Source organism: Hemicordylus capensis, chromosome 5 (assembly GCF_027244095.1).
Source record: "Hemicordylus capensis ecotype Gifberg chromosome 5, rHemCap1.1.pri, whole genome shotgun sequence".
Taxonomy (NCBI): Eukaryota; Metazoa; Chordata; class Lepidosauria; order Squamata; family Cordylidae; genus Hemicordylus; species Hemicordylus capensis.
In genome coordinates, this window is record NC_069661.1 from 209,786,428 (window position 1) to 209,810,183 (window position 23,756).

Sequence of the window (23,756 nt, forward strand, 5' to 3'; positions counted from 1 at the left end):
GCGGTTGCTTTCTGTTAAAAGTGTGTGTGGGGGGGAGCTCCTCCCACTCTTAAAACACACATTCTGTGCATTTGTACTCATGCCCTTTGCAAATAAGGATCCCAGCCCCAAAATCTTGTTTAGCCTGGGTTGGTGATAGTGAGGAGGGTCAAGCAGTGGCACTGGAAACTTAGCAAGTTATGCAAGAGAGAGCAGTGTGTGGCCAGCTCAAACCTAGTTGCTTGGGGGAGGGTGTGGTCGGAAAGAGATGGACATGAGCAGGAAGAGGAGGGAGCAATCCACCTCGCCTTGCTTCATGCTTGCGCCAGTAATTAAAAATATTGAGAGAACTTAAAAAAAACAACCACCAATGTGTCCCCCCTGCTGACAACCTATCCAGGAGATGGGATGAAGAGAATGAAAGTGAGCCATGGAAGTCATGATTGTGTTTGCTTGCCCCCTGCCAACCTCGATGTGTTCAGTTGTCTATATATGTACACAGGCGCTGCACAGAAGGGCCAAAGATTGGACAGTGTTGGGGGACTGCTGGCACGATCCTGTCCCCGCATTGGTCTCTATGCTAGATCATCAGCAAAGCTTTACAAGAACTGTACAACATAGAGCCATCTCCTGAAATCCCCATTATTTGAACCTTGAATGAATGAAATGTTATTTTAGAGATCCACTGAAAAATAAGTCTGGTACCTAAATTTAAAAAATAAAATTGTCAAGGCCTGTATTGTCAAATGCCTGCATGAGTAAGTGCCTGAATTCAGAAGCATTCCCAGAACTTGTCTGAAAGTTTTCTTTCAAATTTATATAATTTAATATAACATCCTTACAGCATTTTTCAAGATGAGGAATGCTACCATCCTCTGCTTCTATCCTGCATATTAACCAAGGTAGACTAGATCTTATATCATGGAGCCCTTTACTATAAATAAATCATCTAGGTGTGTTGGTTTGTCTGTTGTGTCAGGAAGAATACGCAGTTTCACATCTAAAGCTATGCATACCAGTAAGTCAGTTGCTGCCTGCATATAGGCTGCTGCAGACCACTGTAAAGGAAAATATTGTATATGCTACTGCTCCTTTAAAGAGACACTCTGCTGAGAAAAACCTTATCTGAGAAACTTGGCTTAGGAAACAGGTAAATATAATCAGTACTCCAGTGCTGAGCAGGTTCTCGCATGGCTTCTCTACAGCAGATGTGTAGAGGGCATCTTATTTGGACATACATACCCTAAAGTTACATAGTTTGGCTTCCCCTCATAAGGAAAAATTACTAGTTGGTATGAGAAACATCTGGGGGAAATCTTCCAAAAGTATTCATGAGTTAGGTGAATCCTGAAGTAATTAAAGGGTAAACAGTTTGGGTTCTGCTGAGGTTAGATCAGGCTTTGCATAAATGAATAATTAAGCTTTTGGTATATGTAATGTACAGAGTTAGTGAATATGGGATTGCTTCGATCTCTACTAGGGAGAAGGCCTTTTTGGTGGTGGCACCTGTTTATGGAATACCCTCTGGAGTGAGGTTTACCTCTCTTCATCCCTTTGCCCTTTTAGACTCCAGATAAATAACTTTTTGTTCACTCAGGCCTCTTAAATTTTAAATGTTGATCTGATTTTTTAAAAAAGTCTTTTAAATATTGTTTTGCATTGTATTTTGTATCCCCCCCTGCCTTTTTGTCTGTTATGATTTGTGTTGTCTGGTGTGTTGTAAGCTGCCCAGAAAACAATTTGTTATGGGGTGGCTAACAAAGTGTCTTATGCTATTTACACACAGTCCCAGATGTTATTGATTGGATTTAGTACTCTAATTATTGGGCCCTTTCCAAGGGTCTAGGATAACTAAAGAAAAATTAAAGATATCTTAATATTCATGCTGTCCAGAGTAGTGTGGCCTTCTCTGTAATTCATGTGTGGTGTTGTTGTTGTTGTTGTTGTTGTTGTTGTTTACACAGTCAGACAGGTGGTGTTGACTGATTTGTTTTATCCAGACATTTAACCCTTCCCAAGAACCTGGGATGGCTGAATTTTATTATCAATGTTGTTGCTGTTGTTGTTATAGATATCGTTGCAGAATATAGGCTGTTCCCAGTAAAGTTGCTTTTTGTAATTGGCTGATGGTGATTTCTGTGGCCCCTATGGTGTTGAGGTGCTCCTCAAGGTGTTTTGGAATTCACCTAGGGTGCCAGTTACTACTGGAATGATTATGATGATGATGTTTTTATTATATTGACATCACTTAAGGGGTAGGATGTTTGCTAAGGATGTTAATTTCAAAATACATATTTAAGACAATTTCTTAATGTGTTAACTTGCAAGTAACTTTACTTAGTTTTAGAACCCTTCATAAAGAGCAGATGCCAAACTTAATTCTTCCAAGCATATTTCTCAATATTGGCCTGAAGTTGCATTTTTGAGAGTACAAGCATTACAACATTGGGCTTGCATAATTTTTTAAACTTGATTGAACATGGGCATCTTTCCTCCTAGCTTTTTAAATGTTGTGTTCTGTGATGAAACACTTTGGGGGTTGTAACACTGCATTTGACTAAGCAATAAAAATTATGCTAGTAGATATCAGAAAAATTTTAAGTACATCATGCAATTGAAAATCCAGTTGTGATTAGAGAAATGAATAACAAGCTATTGGCGTACAGGGACTAAAACAGAGAAGCAAAGGGCTGTGAGGGCCATGATTATACCTCAAACTGAGATTACAATATTTGAATGCTATTTTTGAGTGCTATACCATATTTGAATTAAGAAGACCAATGTAAGGAATGGACAATAAAATAGATGGTGTTAAGCACAGCTTCTTTAGCATTCTCACTGCTGTGTGCTAAATATTTTGAAGTTGGCATAGACTACTATTGCTGGGCCTCTTGAACAAAGTCTGCTGCGTAGATCAGAATTTATAATATTTTGTAGAAAAGTGTCTGGCAAATGTGTAATTTTTTCTTCTAGTTGAGAACCTCTACAACCAATTGGACAAAGTAGGTATGATGATGCATCTTATTGGAGCATCAAGTAACTAGCAAGTACTGGTGAGCTGCTCTTCTGCACAGGACTTCTCTAGTTGAAATGAAAAGGCATAGTGAATGTAATGCTTATGAAAGACTATTTAAAATTGTTTGCGCCTGTTAACTGGGACAACTAATCTTTCCTACCCCTCCTGGTCTCTTTCTAATCTGAAAAGTGCCATTAGGATATTTTTAAGTTGCCAACCCAAATATATATAAACATAATTAGTAGGGATGTGCAAAACGTTTCGGGCACAGAACGATCTGTGCCCGAAACAGCGAATTTCGGGTGATTCGGGGCCGAACCGAATCACCCACGAAAAGATCCGAGAAATTTCGGGCATGAGCCGAATCACCCGAATTTTGGGCCCAAAAATTCACGTGATTCGGACCTCCATTTTTTTGCCTTCTTCCCCCCCCTCCATTTTGAGCTATGATGTCTATTTGAATTTCCCGAGTGTGGATTCTATGATAGCAAATGAGATTTTCAATGAGACACCATGAATCCACTCTAATTTGCTATCATAGAATCCACACTCAGAAAACCTCTGAAACAACAGAACCCTGTACCCCATGGGTTAGAAACCCATGGGGGTAGTTGGCACCCTATGTGCACTACACCACCACTCTCTCTGGGCCACCCCAGCACCCCCCAAGTGCACTTATGGGGCTGCTGAAAGCTCCATTATAACTTATGAGGAAAAACCTTAAAGATGCGTGAACTTCAACAATTCGCCAAAAATCAGCACTCTGCCCAAATCCTTTGAAAAAAAATTCAGGTAGATTCCTTGCCCCTACCTGGCACTACCACCAGCCCCACCTGGCACTGGGACACCCCTCCCCCCCCCGACGTGAAGCAATACACCCTTCATGGGGGGAAACCTTAAAGACGTGTAAACTTCAGAAATTCACCAAAAATCAGCCCTTTGACCAATCCCTCTGCAATTGGGGTGGTAACCTCCACCCATTAGGCACTACCACCCCACCCCACCCTTTTGACCCAGATCCCACCTTATGCCCCCTATCTGCCCCAAAGACACTAAAACTTCAAAAATTCACCAAAAATCAGCCCTTTGACCAATCCCCCTGAAATTTGGGTGGTAGCCTCCACCCATTGGGCACTACCACCCCACCCCACGATTTTGCCCCTGGGACCCGCTTTTTTGCCCCGAATAAATTCGGATTCGGACCCGAATAAATTCGGGTCTGAGCCGAAGTGGGGGGGTGATTCGGGAGGGCCATATTTGGCAACAGAATGGGGGTGTTTCGGCTCGGGTCCGAGCCGAAACACCGAAAATCCGAATTGCACACCCCTAATAATTAGTGCCATTTGTCACCCCCTTCTTCTACTGTTTTAATTGTAAGCTATGCTGAAAGCCTTTTTTAACCAAGTAGTAGCCTATACATTTAAATATAAACAGTTCATTTTTTTTTTAAAAGCAAAACATTAGCAGCATTTAATATTAAGACAGAAAATAGTCTCAGTTGTTAGTCCTTGTGAATCAGACAAATATTTTCTGATCTTTGAAAACTTGCTCACTAAGTAGGTGTGCTCTAGGAATATTATCTTAAAAACACTTTGGGGCATATAAGATGCGGTGGTTTGTGCACAAAATTGATTCAGAAACTAGCAAAGCTGGTGTATTTGGATCATTGTCTCATTGCTTGCACTGATATTTGGACGAGACATCTTGGAACCTGTTAAACTATTATTTCTTGAGTAGAGATTTGCTATTTGGATCTAGGAAGTCCACAGTACTCAACTCTTGAGTGGTGCCTGTGGAGTTTGACTGTGGGTCTAGACTTCTACTTAATCCCTGTCTTTCAGACACCTCTACCAGTGACATTGTGTGTTTGCTAACTTCAGTTTCTTCCCATATATGTGCCTTTAACTGTGTGTTAACAATTTTTAGAAAATAATTTTGGAATATTGAAGCCTTACAAACTTCTTCCTTCCTGTTGGAACTTTTATCTTCCTTTTTCAATATTAAATTAAATCTTAAGAGTACTTCAGCATCCCTGGATTAACTTAGAAAGTGTGTAGTTTTTCTTTAACCATCACCATCATTTATTACGGTCTACAACCAGCCAGCAATTACAATAATCAGTTATGAGCAACATAACTTAAAATACTCTAAAATATTAAATAATGAATAATATTAAACTACCAACCCACCACCAGAGTAACACATGTGCCTTACATAACATAAATGGTTAACCATTTGTTTCCTTAGAAGCCGTGGCACAAAATTTGGCCATGCAGTAGGTAATCTTGCATCTGTCAGAAAGGAGAAAATTTACATAGAAACCGGCTGGCCTGCCTGGATATTATAACAGAATTGGGCCAATAAGAAGAGAGTGTATGCCTCTATTAAAAAACACAATACTTGCCCCACTGATTCAACTATGCCTGAGTGACAGGGGCAGCGCCGTTGGGAATATGGCATACGGCGAAATCTACCCTCCAAAACAGCCAAAGGTAACATTGGTAAACAGACCAAAGTAAAGGTCCATGTGTTACTTTTAAATGGAACTTGGGGAAAGTAAGTTTGTATAAGTAATTAGCCGGGGATAAGGTTTGTCTGGGATTTCCTACAACCATACAGTGTGTAGTCTGCGCTCTGTCCTTTTGAAGCGCAATATCCCAAAGGCACTGATGGATTGATTCTTTGGCCTTAAAAAGGCCTACACGAGCCAGATCTGAAAGCAGGAGGCCAAAACACCAAAGTTTCTTCTCTACCGCATTTCCCCACCTAGAGGGAAAGCTGTCCATTAAAGTAAGCGCGGCCAAACCAGAGGGGTTTTAAATTAATTAAAGCCAATAATTGAAAAGCAACCAAATGCAGTTCTCAGGTGGGAATAACCTGGTCTCAGTTATCAGTAAAGCGATTGGTATGCAGCGTGGAACGCCAAGGATAGATCTAAGAAACTTGGACTGTACTGCCTCTAAAGAATGAAAATGTGGGTATATATACATTTGAGCACCATACAATAATTGAGATACCCTTAGAGGCTTTCACTGCTGCTGGTATTATATTTACCTTCTCTGGAGAAGTAGAATCTGGACAGCGCAGTTGCACTTCTGTGTGCACCTTGGGTGCTTGTAGGGCATGCTGCCCTCATGTTCTCAACCTTATCACCCCAACCACAGGAATTAAAACATTTAGAAAAGCATATACCTGGAAAAATCTTCTGCATTGGTGTTTATAGGGAATTTCACTTATAGCCACCACTCAGTAGTTCAGGACTGTAGACCTTTTTGCTCCCAGACATAAATTGCTAGTCACTTAATACACAACTGTTTAATTGTTTCTAAGCTCTCTGATTCATGAATTGGTAAAACCACATGATTTGATATACTGTTTTTTCTTTTTATCACACACTACCCCCACCCTTAGGGGAAGAAATAAGGAGAGGGGGAGTTAGGTTCCTTTAGAAACATAGGTAGCTGCCTCATGTCTCTCGGTGTGTATTATGCATGTGAGTGTTTTAGAATAAGAAAGAGACAGTGCTCTAGACCCAGGTGTTCCTGAACTACAGCTCCCATCAACCCCAGCTACAATTTATTGTGGCTGAGAAGAATGTGAGTTGGAGTTCAGCAACATCTGGAGGTCCCCAGGTTGGGAGCCACTGCTCTAGACTCGTGGACTACATGAAAGCATATGTAGACAATGTGTGACCTTTTCCTGTTACATACATATGATGTTACTTTCAAAATGGGACTGTGTACTTGGGTCTGGTAAGACTTGTTTCAGATCGAAGTCCTTCAGCTTTGTTGGTATTGTACATGGAATGAAGACAAAACTTTCACTACTTTACTAAGTTACACCTTAGATGCAGGAGGTGCTGCAATGTTGTGAATGCTGAGTCAATAAACTTTGTAATAGAAGATACTTGCTGTGTAGAAGACTTACTTAACTAAGTGCCAAAAATAGGCTCTAGAGAGTAAACGGAGGGAAGTCTTGCTGAAGTGTCTAGTTTCGTTAAGAAGAGACTGGTGAGAAGATGAATCATAATATATAGGTTTGCATAGTATGTTCAGAGATGTACCCAAAGCATGCATTCTATAACGACAGCTAGGTATAATGGACCTTACTTGGTTCCAAGCAGGGGTGGCCTTTCATAAGGTTGGTGAGGTGGCCGCCTAGAGTGAGAGATTTTTGGGGCGGTGACAGAATGCCTTCTGATGCAAAGCTCAGGAAACCTACTAGTCCTTCATGAGTGAAAAATAATGCCCAATGTGTGAAAAAAACCCTGATGAGTAATGCACCAACATAGCTTGAGGAACTAACAAGAAAAAATACTTTGGCTGGTGATCTAAGACATTTCTTAACCCCTGCCTAGATGCCACACCTTCCCCTTTTCCCCACTCTGGGAGCAGGTCTTCAAGCAGTGCCATATCACTAGGCTACCCCAAAACTGCCATCCTCTACCTCACATCCACTCTGCAAAAATGGAGGGTTTGGTGAAGGGGAGCAGAAGGAAGTGTACTGGGTCTGTAAACATCTGGCCTAGAGTATCTCTGTGGAGACAGCCTAGCTGAGTACTCATCTGCTGGCTCAAAATGCTTCCTCTTTTGGCTTCCTTTTCTGACTTTTCAAAACCCAGGGTGGGAATGGAGGAGTGTGAGGGTGGCTCCAGCTGCTACTGGGTGAGGTTTGTGCATGAGCCAATTTGGCGCCGAACTAGCTCGAACACCAGCATCTGAACTGGCTCGACTGGCACGCGGGGAGATGCATTTAAAAGAGGAGGTAAGGAGCTTCTTACCTGCTTGCCCTTGCCCTGCCACTCCTCCCCCCCCCCCCGCCGGCACATGTTTTTTCAAGAGACACTCTGGGCCGCAGCGCTGTTTCCTGAATCCCTGATTGGCATTGGCATGCACATGGCCGGGGCGCATGCATGCCAGCCATTTGCTTGGTCAGCAACAGGGCATCCTGGGCAGTGCACGAACTGTTCATGCACATCACTAGTTTGGGGTGGGGTCTGACATGCAGACATTGCAGGAGAGGGAGAGATATGTGGAGGGGAAATACGTGTGTCTACGTGTGCGCACGTGCACACGCACAATATGAATGAGAGAACAGGTAGGATGCAATAGTGGGGGGGTTATAGGGAGTGAGAGAGGAGGATGGGGATGGTAGAGAGAAATATTGCTGTGGGGGGCACTTTGGCACACTGCGCCTCATAGGTGGAGATAGTGTATTACTCCTTCATCTCTGGAGCTGCAAAGGTTTGTGCCGGTACTGGTTCAAAGTCTTGAGTGCTCTCAAGAACCTGAATCAATAACAATCTGGTTTCAGTTCAGGTCTGTTGTGGACAGTGTTGACTTGGACTGGAAAGACCAGGAATTGCATCCCTGCAAATCTGTGAAATTCATTTTTTGACCTTAGGTCAGTTGCTCATATTCTTAGTTTAAATCACTCCTCATGGTGGTTGTGAGCAATAACCTCATGTAAGCTGCTCTTCTGAGAAAGGACAAGATAAAAATACAAAAAGTGATGTGAAGTATTTGCAGTTTCTAGCTCAGTTGTAGTTGAGGCATTTAAGTGTTGTTGTTTTTTGTTAAAATGTAGTAATTCATCAATTCTGAATTACTTTTGAGTTGGTTCAGAAACATTTTCTACAGATGAATGTCATAAAATTTTAGAGTAGGAAGAGACCTTGAAAGTTTTAGTCCAACATCTTGCTTGGAACAGGAAGATGCTACAGCATCTCTGACAGCCTCTGTTTGAAAAGCCAGTGCCTGAGGCAGACTGTTCCACAAGCTGGTAAGTAAAGGAAAGTTAAATTCTTGCTCATGTCTAGCCTGAATCTGCTTTCTTGTAACTTCATCGGTTTTAGTTCTGCCTCAGGAGCAGCAGAGAGCAAGTCTGTTCTTCCTCTTGTGATGCTCCTTCAGATATTTGGAGATGAGTATCATATCCTTCCTTCATTGTCTCTTCTTTAGGCTAAACATACCCAGCTCTTTCAACTGTTCTTCATAGTGCTTGGTTTCCAGGTCTGACCCTCACCGTCTTTATTGTCCTCCGGAATCTGTTCTGGTTTATCGTGGTCCTTGTTTATAGAATGCTTCATAGACTTAGGTTTGCAATGTGACTTCTTTGAAATAAACTCAGTACATATTAAATGTGGTGTATAAGCTCAATTATATTGTGGTGTATGCATTCACTTACATTGAATTTGCCTTCTGAGGGCTTTTGGACATTCAGTAAGCACGGGAAACAGGAAATGCAAGTGAAGTAGAGTAAATGGTTAGATATCCTTGTGTTGCTAATTACTCATTGCACAGCACTTGGATAAGCAGAGTTACATGTCTGTTCTGAATTTATCATGGCCTTGTGTTAATCTGAGGAAATTACAGTCATTTATGTCTTTGGGGAATTCCAGCCATAGTTTCAACATATTTTTATTCAGTATCTTGGGTTACTTCTGGGTCACTAGCTCATATTGAATTTGGAACTTTATCCACTTTTGCCTGACAGCTATATTAATGTTTTTTTTACTGGTGCTTCCCAGATATACAAGTTTCTAGTAAAGTGCTTACCAGAATAATTGACTAGTGGAGCTTGCTATTCCTTCTGCTGCATTATCTTCGGTACTAAGTAGTGGCAACGTACTGGCCTATGGAAAGGACCATTTTCTAGATTAGTTAATCATCGGTTTATAGTGACACTGGCAGATTGAAGCTCTTGTAGTTTGCCACACAGAAATTGATGGAAGCCTCTAAAAAACTGAGCAAATGTTGGAAAAAGACAACACTAAACTTAGTGATACAACCATATTGATCATAGGAGTACCTTCCTGAAGCAATTCAAGTGATGGGTTGTGTAAAAGTGACATTTGTTTACATGAACTGGTGTTGGTGGCAGTTGTGAGTTGATTTTGTGCACTTGACACCAGAGCAATTATCATTGCTTAAGTGACTAAAACCTTGACACTGTTGGTACCTTAAACTGTGAATGTTCTCCAGCTCTGCCTGAGGCTGTTCTTGCCAAAAGATGGTTAGAATTTACCTCAGATATAAAATTTGTTCTGTACTACAGAGTAGAATTCCTGGCAGATGTTCTTAGAATGAAGTAAACTGTGTTGATAGACTATCCAGGAACAGAATGAGTGGAGGCGTGGGGTAGGTAATTTTGGGAAATATTTCACTTATTAGTTTTGTACTTAAATCAGAGAGCATCTATCACCTGTACGTGGCAATGATCCACAGAGATTCAACTACCATTCATAGGTACCAATGTATGCAACCAGAATTGTATGTTCTAGTATTGGTAACTAAGGATAGACTGGGGATTTTGTTGGCATCTTGTTGCCTGACAGATTCCCTAGATGGCTGATAGGGATGATCTCAGACTCTGTGCTGAGGCCTCCCAACCTGATTAAGCTTGTCAAGCCCTCATCCATGTCAAGGCCACATTTGTCAGGAGCCGCTTAAGACCTGGTAGCTGCCATGACAACTACACAGCTATCTCCGTATATCCCAGTGGCTTATTACATAGTTGATCATAAAGTATTGATGAACTGCCTACTGAATATGTTTGGAGTTCAGAAGATATTATAATGGATTATATCCTGCCAACACTTTCAGAGTGTTACTGAAGGACTTTTGTTGCGTTCTCTGGAACTGACAGTTGAAGGCCTCTTCAGGGATCTGTCCTTTTCCATTTGCCCTGGAGATGGTTTCTGTCACAATTACATCTGAGACCCCAATTACCTATCCTACATCCTATGATTTCTTAAGATACAGAAAACACTCATACTTGTCAGTGCACTAGGTTAGGAGTGCAGTATCATATTGAGTACTGTTGTTGGCAGGGGGGCTTGTTTTGTGTTTGTGGCTGATCTTCAGCTCTGAAATTCCATTTCCTTGGATTGACTCTGAAAACATCTGTCTGGCAGTTGGTCAGTGTTTGTATGTGGTAACATGTTAACTTTCACGCACAAGGGGATGAGGCTACAAACTCAATAAATCCCACGACTGCTCTGTTGCCTTTTATAGTACCTTCTATATATCAGATAAGAACAGCAAAGGGGTTGAACCCAGATGTTGTGTGTCCCCCCCCATACTTGTAAGATTTGATTATTCTCTTATAAAGCATTTGTTTAGTTGGTAGTTAAATGACAAATGGAATATTGGCTGTTCGCCTGTCCACTATTTATCGAGAGAGGAAAACTTGGAAGGTAATAGCTCTTGCGAACTAAGTGTGGGGCAGCTGAGTGTGAAAGATAGTTATGTATTTCTAGCAGAAGACAGGGAAGACATGCTGCTGAATAAAAACAATGGTGGGTGGGGGGAGATCTGTGGATTTTTTTAGATACGCCATTTTAAAAAGCTTATAAATTGCCTTTTTTTATTCAGAAAGACCAGCTAATTTATGAATGTCACTTTGTTTTTCTTACAGATCTTCAAGTTTCTTCAAAATTTTCTGTGCTGGACCTATTCCTCCCTTAAGTTATTATATATTTTTTTGCTGCTGTGCGAAAAGAAAGATGTCTCGCAGCCCAGATGCAAAGGAAGACCCCGTGGAATGCCCCCTTTGCATGGAGCCTCTGGAGATTGATGACATAAATTTCTTCCCTTGCACCTGTGGTTACCAGATCTGTCGCTTCTGTTGGCATCGTATTCGCACTGATGAGAATGGACTTTGTCCTGCTTGCAGAAAGGCAAGTATCTGTTTTGAGTTATTCACAATTAGTTTGTGATAAGATCTCCCCATGAAAGACTGTTTCAGATGTGATGTACCTTCTCTCCTGTCCTCTTGGGTTTTGTCCTAAGATCCTCTAGAAAATCTGAATGGTATAAAGAAGGAATGTTGAGTGTTTATGAACCCTGATGCTCATTCAGCTTTTGAGTTTGATACTTACCACAGAAAGCTAGCTAAAGTGTAGTCCAGCACTCTTAGGTTGTCACAGGTCTAGTACCAGTGCAGACACTGGGTGGTAGTCAAGATCTATGAAACTGCGCCATTCTGTTCCACTATGTAAATCAGCAGGAGGCAAATGCTTCAGATTTGGCCATTATATTATATCCTTGGAATTTCTGGGCTAAGCCTCCTGTAACCTTTACAAGTCTTGGCTCTCCACTTGGTGTCCATTGGATAGTTGTACCATCATGAGTACATGGGGTCTGTTTCAAATACCTAGATTAAGGTCTTCATCATATGGATGGTAGGCAGTGTAGTACTCTGACTGTGCATAATTTGTTGTTGTTGTTGTTGTTGTTGTTGTTATTAACTCAATTTCTATACCTCCCTTCCAAAAATGGTTCAAGGCGGTTTACAGAGAGAAATAATACATAATTTAGTCCCCAATGCCTGTAATGGATTGTAAAGGTTCAAGTGACAGGTTTTGATAGTGTCCTGGGTAACTTTACTTTGTGCCACTTGGTCCAGATTGTTGTAAATCTGTGTGCTGCATTTGGTGTATTAGGGGCAAAAAGGTTTGATAGTGGCTATTGCTTGTAGATGCTCAAGCCCTAACAAATTTTTGGTATGATAAAGGACATTAATTCACCGCTGATTTCTAAATTGAGTCCTGATCTAATACTGATTGAGTTAGCTATTGCCTCAGGAAACATTTGCTGGGAGAGGGTAAATCAAGGGCTAAAGAATACCACCAAGGTAATGCGCAGTAAAGAGACCATCTTTACTGTTTAGCCTTTTGACGGTACTGAGAAGATTAGTAAGACTAGCTTTTGGTAACATATCACTCTGATGTGAAGTAGAAGCAATGGTTGCTGAATATATACTTGGAAGACAAGGATTGTGGGTTTTTTTTGGGGGGGGTGGTGGTTTGGAGGTACATTACTTGTATTGTTCCAAAGTGGTGTGATCTGGAATAATACTCATTGGCAATTCTACACTACACACCACATAGTAATGTGATAATTCAGACTAGAAGAAATGACATGATTCAGATGATAGGCAAATGGGATGTGGGATTGAGGACAAGCACATATTGGGTTAATTTGTTCGTGGTCTAACGACCCTTTCTTTCTGTTACTAATCTTAAATTATGTAGCTTTTTAGCATTTTTCTTACGTCCTTTCCTGTTTGTTCTTTCCATGCCACCTGACTAATGGTTAATCATATCCCACCTTTGTCTATTGTGGAAATCAAGGGTAGCATATCTGAGGTCCCAGGCAGTCCTCAGCATTGACCAGCCCCAGACCAGTTTCAAAACGTTGGCTGTGTCATAGGCCTTCAAAGCATGATTAAGGATGCAACTCCTGATCTTCCTTAGTTGAACATACATACATACTAGCCCCTTTTGTTTATGATAGCTGGTATTCTTAAATCTCAGCTTTCATAAACTAAACTGTATGGGTTAACTGGAAGGCAATGTATGTTGCCTTGAGATTCATGACAGAAGATGAGATATAAATAACTTAGGATACAGTCATTGTATGTGGTGTTCAATTTTATTTATTCAATTTTTATACCACCTTTCATAAGGCATCCCAAGGCAATTTACAAAAGTTAAAATACAATAAAACTCCATAAAAATTGCATTTAAAACTTTAAAATTGGTTAAACAGTAAAATCCATAACACCAAAAAAACCAAACATAAAAAAGACAAATAGAAGCAGGAGAGCTGAGAGATGGCAACCCCTAAGGGGTAAAGGCCTGAACAAATAAAAGGTCTTTTAGTTTTTGTAGAAGAGGACTCTGTTGGGGCCAAATTACATTTTGGATGTCTGGTTTGCATTTGGTAATCTACAGCCTCCTGTGTATGTAACTTTGAAAATATTAAGGTAATAACCCAGGTATTATGTCTGGGGATAAAGATGCTCCTATAGAGGGGAGGAAAACTCCCAGCAAATTTATCAATATTAAGTTTGTAAGATGCCTGTTTTTTTGCCTGCATACTCTTTGATCCATTATTAACAAGGCACATGTCTGGATGGACTTCTCAATGCTGTTCACTCTATAGGAGTGTCACACTCATGGTACAGAGCTTTGTTTGTTTATTTATTTATCAATCAAATTTATACCCCGCCCAAACTTGCGTCTCTGGGTATACCTGTTGACACTCTCAAAGAACTCCAAAAGGTTCATGAGGCAAGATTTATCTTTGCAGAAGCTATACTTGTTCTTCCCCAGGAGGGCCTGTTCTTCTATGTGCTTTACCATTTTATCCTTGAGAATGCTTTCCATCAGTTTGCCTGGAACAGATGTTAAGCTAACTGGCCTGTAATTTCCCAGATTGTCCCTGGATCCCTTCTTGAAAATCGGGGTTACATTTGCTACTTTCCTGTCCTCCGGTACAGAGCCTGATTGTAGGGAAAAGTTATATATTTTTGCAAGGAGGTCAGCAATTTCACATTTGAGTTCTTTAAGGACTCTTGGATGGATGCTGTCTGTCCCTGGTGATTTGCTAGTATTTAACTTGCCTCTCTGTCTCTTTGATCTCTTCCAGATCTGCCACCTTGGTCTCGAGGGAACGAACTAGTTCCCTGAGAGCCAGGAGCTCCTTGCACTGAGCACACACCCATGACTTCTGCCCATGGAGCAAATAGTTATACATGTGATATTCCATGGAATATGCTGGGAAGTGCCTCTTCCCTTGCTGGCTTTCTGTCTTCATAATTGGGGTTTTTTGGGGCCTGTTTACAGTATTTAGAGATTGTTTACTAGAAAGTAGCCACCTAATTGTGCAGTGGGGAAGTAACCTGTCTAGTAAGCAGGAGGCTGTTGGTTTGAATCCCCGCTGGTGTGTTTCCCTGAATATGGGAAACTTGTATCAGGCAGCAGCGTTATAGGAAGGTGCTGAAAGGCATCATTTCATACTGTGCGGGGGAAGGCAATGGTAAACCACTCGTGTATTCTACTAAGAAAACCACATGGCTCTGTGGTTGCCAGAAGTCAACATCGATTTGACAGTGAAACCTTTCCTTTTCCTTATTAGAAAGTGGGGTCTTAGCTGTATTGGTCAGCTATTTAGCTGTTCAAACGTCCTTTCTCAATAATATGAAAGAGGAAGTAGTACTTACCTTCTCTTTCCACTGGGCTCCTTGTGATAATGGGGACTCATTTCAGGCTCCCATGCACACTTCCCCGCTAAACTTCACACACAACTGCAATGCCCTGTTTGCAATCCCTGTTGGCTAAGCTCTGTTCGCTGAGCTCTTCTTGGGCCTTCACCTCTTATATAGAGAGTAGGCTTCAAACTGAGACAGAAATGTGGCTCACAGGAATGTTGCCCCTCCCAACAGGTGTGACTCACTACACTCCTAGCTGACTCTTCCCTCTGTCCCCCTGCAGGCAGAGAGAAACAACTAAATGCCACAGAGCCCCCAAAGCTAGCCCTGGCCACACACACACACGGACTTCTCTCTTAAAGAGAAACCAGCTCCTCAAAATCTTCTCTCCTCCTGTTAGTTTGAAGGAAAAAGGCTTGTTTTTGTATAAAAAAGCTTGCTTACCTCCCTGAATCTGCTTCTGCTTTTCTCAGAGTAGACTTAAAACTTTATTCCTTCATTCATGGCATTTATATCCTGCCTTTCTGCCAAGGCACCCAAGGTGGTTTACAGTTACTTAATTTAAAAACCCCACTACAAAGGATAAGAAATGGAGGAGTTGTGTCTCAGGCTGCTGGCAGTCCCTTCAGGAGCTGATTGCATGAGCTCCTCTGTCCTGAGCTTACCTCTTCCTCCTTTATAAGAAGGTTGTTCACTGTTTCCTGATATGTTTGGCTGTCCTACTCCTGAAGATGTGTAGCTTCAATAGTGGAAGCGACTTCTCAGTTTGCTGCCACCTCAGGGGTGTGGATGGAACATCTTTGCTTCTGTTATGTTTTGCTCCTCCTGTGTTCTCCTTTGTGGTTGTACTCCCCTTCACAGCTGCTTGATCACAGTTTAAATACATCCAGGGCTAGTGCTGGGCTGTCCCCTCCCCTTCCCCCAGTGGTGACACTCCCAGCCTGGCCATTTCCTCCATGACACTTCTAGCCTGGCCGTTTCCTCTTCTAGACGGGATGTATGATAATCGTTTGTCTGAGACGGTACAGAGTACCATCGTCTACCACTACTTGAAAAGCACTTCTTAAAATGCCACCCTGGCCACTCTGGAGCATTCTGCCATGAGCAGATCCTGTATAATTTGGGTTATTTAAGCATTAACTCCAACAGGGAGAGACAGACTAATGGCCTGATTTTTCCCATGGAGTTGCCACTCTGTGGAGGATTACAGGACGCAAGCAGTCGGCCATGCCCATATAATTGAGTCCTTTAACCATTACCTGCTTGCTTGCCTATTTATTTTATTTATCATACTTCTATACCACCTGATATAGAAATCTCCAGGCGGTGTACAAGTTAAAACATAACAAATAAAAAACAATATAAAACAGTTATAATTGATAAAACAGGTAAATCTTGATGAGTTAAAACATATTAAAACTTAAATTTCAATTAAAAGCCGGGGAAAACAGGTACATCTTTAGGATACTCCTAAAAACAGAGAAGGAGATGCTCTTATTTCAGCAGGGAGTACATTCCAAAGCCCCAGGGCAGCCACAGAGAAGGCCTGGTCCCATGTTGGCACCAAACAAGTCAGTGGCAACTGTAACTGGACCTCTCCCAATGATCTTAATAGGCGACAGGGTTCACAACAGATAAGGCTCTCTTAAGTACCCTGGACCTAAGCAGTTGAAGGCTTTATAGGTAATAATCAGCACTTTGCATTTTGTTCAGAAACATATTGGCAACCAGTGCAGTTCTTTCATAATCAGTTCTATGGTCTCTTTGGGTAAACCCAGAGTCTAGTCTGGTTGCCACATTCTGTATCAATTACAGTTTTTCTCCTGTGCTGGAGCTCCTCATTAACGGGTTGAGAATGAGTATGCTCAAGACAGGACTGGAAGTTGTAAAGGTTTGCTTCCTGCCACTTGAGGGCGCCCAACCCCAGGACCTGTCCTGTCTGCTCAAGCTTCAGGACACAAAAAAGAGTTCTTCAGTATTTCCTCAATTTATCTGCATTCAGGCTAAGCTTCCAATTTCTTTTTCTTTCTAACCCCCCCCCCCCGATTGTGCAAGGGTGGGAAGGGAGCTGTCTTGGGTTTTTTCTCTTACTAATCCAAATTCCAAACATCTTTTTGCTTTCAATTTGCCTCATCCAGCCATTTTTCCTCAGTTTGCTTTCACTTTGAGTTTGGTGGCCTTACCCGCTGGCCCTAGCCTCTCATGGAGCGTGCCCATGCAGAGGACCTGCTTGGGGGATCTATTTCCGAGGGCCCCCAATCTTCCCACAAGCTGGAATTTGAAGGGGCTTCTTCCCTAAAAGTGAGATCAGCTTCTCCTCCCCCACTGCAGCCTGTTCCTGGTACTTCTGCGGAGGTTCCCTCGGAGGCTGCTCTGGCTCAGAGAAAGCCTGTTGAAAAATCCAAGCACCTCCAAGGCGCAAGCAAATCAGGCGAAGAAGAAAAAGAAAAAAGCCCAGCTTTCAGTCCGTCCCCGTGAGCATCTTCTCATTAAAGTTATCTCCTTCAAGTCCAAAACGTGGCACAAGGGACTCTCGCCCGAACAAAGACCGAAAGGAGCTGACGACCAGTGCCTTGCAGGTGACTCTCTGGCATCTTTGCCACCCAAAATGGTGGCAGTGTGTGCTGATGGCTACCCGGCCTGCCTGCATAGTCCTCACCGCACCCTACCCAATGGCCCTGGCTCCAGTCCTTCTGGCCCCAGTGGCCAGCAAACCCCTGCAGCCCACACCTCCATTGGTGCCCTTGGGCAAGCCTCCACAGCTCTGGCCGAAACTCCAAGCAACCCATCCAGAGGCCCTTCAGGCAAGACTTATGGCCTCCCAACACCAGTGAGTAATGTGGTGCTCTCAGGGCTGGCCCCCTCTTTTCTTTCTGACATGGTGGTGTGGATCAGGGAATTATTCCTTAGGGAGTGCCTCCCATTACAGAATGTTCCCTGCCTGGTAATTCCCTTGCTATCAGGGGCCCCAGCCTTGCCTCCCCAGAGGCCCAAACAGCCTAAGGTACCTCCTATCATCTTCAGCCCCAGGCACCAGCCCAGGGAGGGAGGCTATTCCACCCCCTTGAACAGGGCAGATTGGCACCAAAGAAAGCAGGACATAGGCTCCAGAGACATGCATGCCCATCCTCCTCCTCCTCCTCCTCATCTACATCATCATCATCATCATCTACGTCATCTGACTCACCTCTTAAACGACGTAATAAACAGTTGCCTCCGCAAGTGCGCAACTGTTGTCCTCTTACTCCCGGCTTTACCTACTATACCTCTGCCCACATTGTCATTCCCTGTGTTACCTCCATCTGCTATTCCTCTTCCTGTCCACCCAGCGTTACCCCTGCCTGCTCCCTCCACACTGATGTGCCCTATATTACCCACCCTCCCCTCTGCTCTACCCAGAAACCCTGATGTTCTACTCAGACAGGATACAGACTCTGAATCTTGCCCAGACTGTTCCAGCCCTTAGGTTCTGACAAGGAGGAGGGAGAATTGTTGGGTGAAGAAATAGGCTCCCATTTCAGCCTGCCTGTTCTCTCTGGCCAACTTCGAGGTCTTGCTCTCAGAAGCTAAGTGAGTTATTAATGATTTGGCCCCTACAGAGGTAGTTCAAGGTTCTACAAGTTTAGATCAAAATGTTATCGCATATTGTACTTCAGTTTCTGCCATGGTGCCTTTTCCCTCCCTTTTTCGTAAGGTTATGATGGTAGAGTGGCAACAGCCTGCCTCTTCCGGATCAGTGGGTAGCTATCCTAGGAAACACTGTGTCCTCAGCCAAGAGTTAACTCTCTACTCGCAGTTCCCCACATTGATGTGCTGGTGGCGCAAGTGGTTTCTGGCTCTATACTAAACACTGAAGGCCAGGAGCAATTAAAATATCCGGAAGACAGAAAATGTGATTTTCTCCTTAGGAAGGCACACGAAGCTTTGGCAACTGCTATCAAAGCAGCCACCACCAATTCCATATTCTCATGCACATCCATTTTATGGGCAAAGGAACTCATAGCCCTGGTTCCACCAGACAATGTTAAGCTCGGGCAGGGCATCAGTAAGATGGCCAAAGCAGCAGCATTGATGGCAGACTCCAGCCTTGTCTGTCTGCAGCAGGCTTCAAGGGCTATGGTGGCAGGGGCTGCGGCCCGGTGGTTCTTATGGCTCAAATGTTGGCATATGGACACTAAGTCCAAAATGTCCCTTACCTCATCCCCATTTTCTGGTCTGTTCGGCCTGGCATTGGAACCAGTGTTAGTTGAAACAAAGGATAAGAAACAGGCCATGCCTTTCACTCGGAGCGACTTTTGGAGGTCCTTTCACCCCTACTCAGCACCCTTTAGCCAATATAGACACTTCCAAACCAGTGCTGCTAACCAAACCAAAGACTTCCACAGCAACAAGTTCAGACTTCAGGATGACCTCAGTGGAGGCAACACTACAAGGGTTCTCCTGGAGCACAAGGTCCCAGGGCCTTTAACTCTAACACCCAATTTCCCAAGAAAGAATGACTCAGCTCTGGTTGGGGGCAGGCTTCTAGACTTCACCCTCACCTGGATGACCACCACCCAGGACCTCTGGGTGCTGGACATAATCTACAATGGATACTCTGTAGGCCTCACTCATGATCCACCAGAATTCTTCCTAACATCCCCAAAGTTGAAGAATCCGGAGAAAAATTGGAGGATGGAGCAGGTAATCTATCATCTCCCATAAATTCAGGTGATAGAACCAGTGCCTTCGATAGACATATGTTGTGGCATCTATTCACTCTTATTCCTGGTCCCCAAAAAGGATGGCTCATGGAGGGCAGTCTTGGATCTGAAACGCCTCAACAGATACATAACAAAGTAGTAGTTCAGGATGGAATCCCTACGTGTACCATGAAGGCGACAATCCATCCAGGGGACTGCTTGGCATCAGTGGAGCTCTCCAAGGCATATCTCCATATTCCCTTCTCTCATCACCACAGATTCTCATACAACAGCCTCCACTATCAATACAGAGCCCTCCCATTTGGCCTATCATCCGCCCCTCGGGTTTTCCGAAAGGTCATGATCACACTAGTTGTGCACCTCCACCTGCAGCGGGTGCATATATATCCATAAATTTGATAATCTGCTGATCAGGGAGCCTTCTCTTCCCCAAGTGCAGGTGGCAGTTTGTCTCATGTTACAGTGTCTGAGGGACCATGGGTTTTTAATCAATCAAGACAAGTCACCTGCATCCATCTGAATTTTTCCAGCATCTTGGAGCAGTATTCAACATGACCCAGGTCGTGGTCTCCCTTCTTGAATAAAGAAAGTCCAAAATTGCCTTGCTCCTCTGCCCACTCCTGCAGGCTATGTTAGCAGACTTAATGCTCCTTGCGCAAGTCTTGGGCTCCATGGTGGCATGTATGGAGTGCACTCCATGGGCTAGGTGGCATTCTTGTCTATTGCAATGGCTACTCTTGCCTCACCAGGACCTAATCATGGTGGGCACACATTGACAGAATTGTATCCCCCAGATAGTCAAGGAATAGTTCCACTGGTGGCTATTGCCAACGGTCAGCAGAGGCATTCCACTGACTGTTCCCCACAGGATTATTGTCAGCATGGACGCCAGCCTGACAGGTTGGGGTGCCCACTACCAGTGCCGATTGGCACACGGCCAGTGGTCAGGTGAAGAACAAAAAATTAGCATCAATTGGCTAGAGCTCAGGGCAGCCAGGTTGGCTCTTCTAGAATTCTATCGGCTTCTATGCAGCCACCATGTACTTGTACGCACAAACATTACAGCCAAAGCTCACATAAATCACCAGGGCGGTACACAGTCTAAGCACCTGCTGGCGGAGAGATGCCTTGCTTAGGTGAGCAGAAAAGTACATATCATCTGTCATGGCAGAACACTTCAGTGACAACACACAGGTGGACAACACACAGGCAGACTGGCTCAGTTGCCAGACATAGACCCGGCAGAATGGGCCTCCCCATCCAGCAGTTTTTCAACAGATGGGCTATCCGGAGGTGGACTTTTTAGCATCCCCTCTCAAACACCAACTTTTCCAGATTTCACACACCGGGCAGAGGTAGTAGATGCTCTCACAATGACCTGGCCCAACACACTGCTATACGCCTTTCCACTGATATCCTTCAGGTTGAACACGCAAAACTCTTGACAAAGGGATACTCTCATTCGGTCGACAATACCATTTTGGCATCCCTTCAACACAACGCATTTACCAAATGACCTGGGCAGCATTTTCCAGGTGGGCTCAAAGAAACCATCTGGACCCACGTTCCTCAGGAGTTCCCGACGTGTTGGACTTCCTGCGGTTGGGTTTGGAGTGGACCACATACTACAACCCATACTATGATCCGGAGACAGGCCTTCACCTTGGCCTCAGTCCTTGACATCTCAGATCCAAGCATATCTTCACTGCATCCACACATCTCGTGTTTGTTAAAGGGTGTGTCCAATCTGGCACCTCCACCTATTCAGCGTTTTCCATCCTGGATTTTGAACAAAGTTCAAAATGCACTGACACAACCTCCCTTTGAACCTCTACAGTCTTATAGTCTGAAACTTCTTTCTTATAAGGTTCTGTTCCTAATAGCCATTACATCGGCACAGAGAGTTTTGGAACTGGGTGCACTATTCGTGAGCAAGGAACTCTGCATCTTCCAGCCAACGCAGTGGTCCTGAAACTAGATCCCACCTTCATCCTGAAGGTCAACACAGCGTTCCATCACTCCCAGGTCATCGTTCTGGCCCTCACCAGTACACCATAAGGAAAAGTTGTGGCATACTCTGGACATCCGGTGTGCCCTCAGGATTTACCTTAAATGCACAAAGAGTGTGTGCAAGTCTGACTCACTTTTCAAATTCTTTCAACCTTTCTCCTTAAGTCGTAAAGTTTCTAAAGTCACTATTGCTAGATGGATAAGCTCTTGCATCATCCTATCTTAGCGCATTCTCAACCTGCCAATGCCAGGTGGCATCACGGCGCATTCAACAAGCCTCCACAGCCTTCTCGGCTCACGCATCTCTTCTGAACATCTGTAGGATGGCAACATGGTCGTCCATTACACCGTTCATTCGCCACTACAAGATAGCATCTTTCTTAGCTAAACAGGCGGCTTTGGGCTGTAGAGTGCTCCAACAAGTGGTGTAGTGCATCTCCCCCCGCCCCCCATGTAACTTCTGCTTGGGTATGTCCTGTTAATGAGGAGCTCCAGCACGGGGGAAATGAACATTGGTTCTTACCGTGAAGGTTTCTTTCCCCCTGTGTATGGAGCTCCTCATGCTCACCCAGATGTACTTCTTTTTGCTGTAGTGTATTTCCTGGGATGGGATATGACTCTTGCTTGGGTGGAGCCAGCTCCTGGGGACCCTAGAGTTAAGTGCACTTCTATGTGTATGCTTCTTCTACTGCTTTAGCTCTTGCTTGACTAGGTTGGGGTTTTATTCCCTGTCTACTACCTCCCTAGGCTTCTGCTTGTTGTTGCTGTTGTGCTGTCGAGTAAGTGTCGACTCCCGGCAACCACAGAGCCATATGGCTTTATTTAGTAGAATATAGGAGGGTTTTGCGATACTTTACCATATAGTATGAGATGATGCCTTTCAGCATCTTCCTATATTGCTGCTGCCTGATATAGGTGTTTCCCATAATCTGGGAAACATACCAGCAACCTCTCGCTCCCTAGGCAAGTTACTTCCCTGCTGCGCCATTAGGCTACGCACTCTTTTTTCAATTCTGCTCTTTGCTACAGTCTCAGAATTGGGGTTGGGCGCTCTCTGGTGGCAAGAAGCAAGCCTTTACAGCTTCTGTCTCGAGCATGCTTACTTCACAACCCATTAAGGAGGAGCTCCAGGCACTGGGGAAAAGAACCCTTCACAGTAAGGACCAATGTTCCTTTCCGAACTACATACAAAGGCAGATCCACATAGAGTGCATTACCGTAGTCAAGCCTAGAGGTTACCAGCATATGTTACCACTGTTTTAAGGTCATTTCTCTTCAGAAATGGACGTATGTGGAGTATTAGCCGAAGCTGATAAAAAGCATTCCTGGCCACTGCCTTAAGAAAAAAGTCCTTGCACAGCTGCTCCTTTGTGACACTTTTCTCTTCAGTGTCTTTTTTAAAGCACGGTTAAAAATAGCTGCTAATGTGTGGTAATCCTGTAATCTCAAACTTTCTCTTAATGTGCACCTTTTCTGTAACATTTGCTGAGGTGTGCTATAAATACACAGTTATCTATAATTTTCAAAGTAGTTTACTGGGGTATTTGTTTTGACTGCTGCTGATGACCCGGCTGTTAGAACTCACTGACCTTGCTAAAGTGAATCATTTTGCATGCACCAGTGGTAGTTAAAGGGAAGTGTGCATAAGAGTGAGTGTTGAATTATGAGATTAAGGCAATAGTTGGTCAGGCCGTATTTGGATACTGTAGTATGTTAAGGAAAACTGACAAGACATCTTTGGCAATAAGCATTTGTGGGTGGCTATAGTTTGCTCTGCTTTTCTGTGCTCGCCTTATCCTCTACTGATTATAGTATAATTGCATCTCATGTTGTCTTTGTGTGTAGTAGCAGTTAGTGTTTTATCATGACACTTACTGATTTCAGCTGTGCCAGCTATTTTATCCTCAGGTACTAGCTTTGAAAATGGACTTATAGCTACTTTCTTAGGGCAGAGGTTTTCAGACTGCGACAGGACTTTGTGATCCCCTGAAACACACCAAAGCTTTCACAGTGAGAAGAAAGGTAATGGCAACTTGCCAACCACTGCCAGG

At 43.5% G+C, this 23,756-nt stretch overlaps 1 protein-coding gene across 8 annotated transcripts in view; it reads left to right on the plus strand.

The window, feature by feature from the left end:
- CNOT4 (CCR4-NOT transcription complex subunit 4) overlaps positions 1 to 23,756 on the plus strand; it is a 107,435-nt gene that overhangs the window by 17,044 nt on the left and 66,635 nt on the right. For all 8 annotated transcript variants that reach the window (XM_053256655.1, XM_053256658.1, XM_053256657.1 and 5 more), the window contains exon 2: positions 11,414 to 11,675. In XM_053256655.1, coding sequence (XP_053112630.1) covers positions 11,502 to 11,675 — 174 coding nt within the window. In that variant the 5' untranslated portion in view covers positions 11,414 to 11,501. The remainder of the gene's footprint in view (positions 1 to 11,413; positions 11,676 to 23,756) is intronic.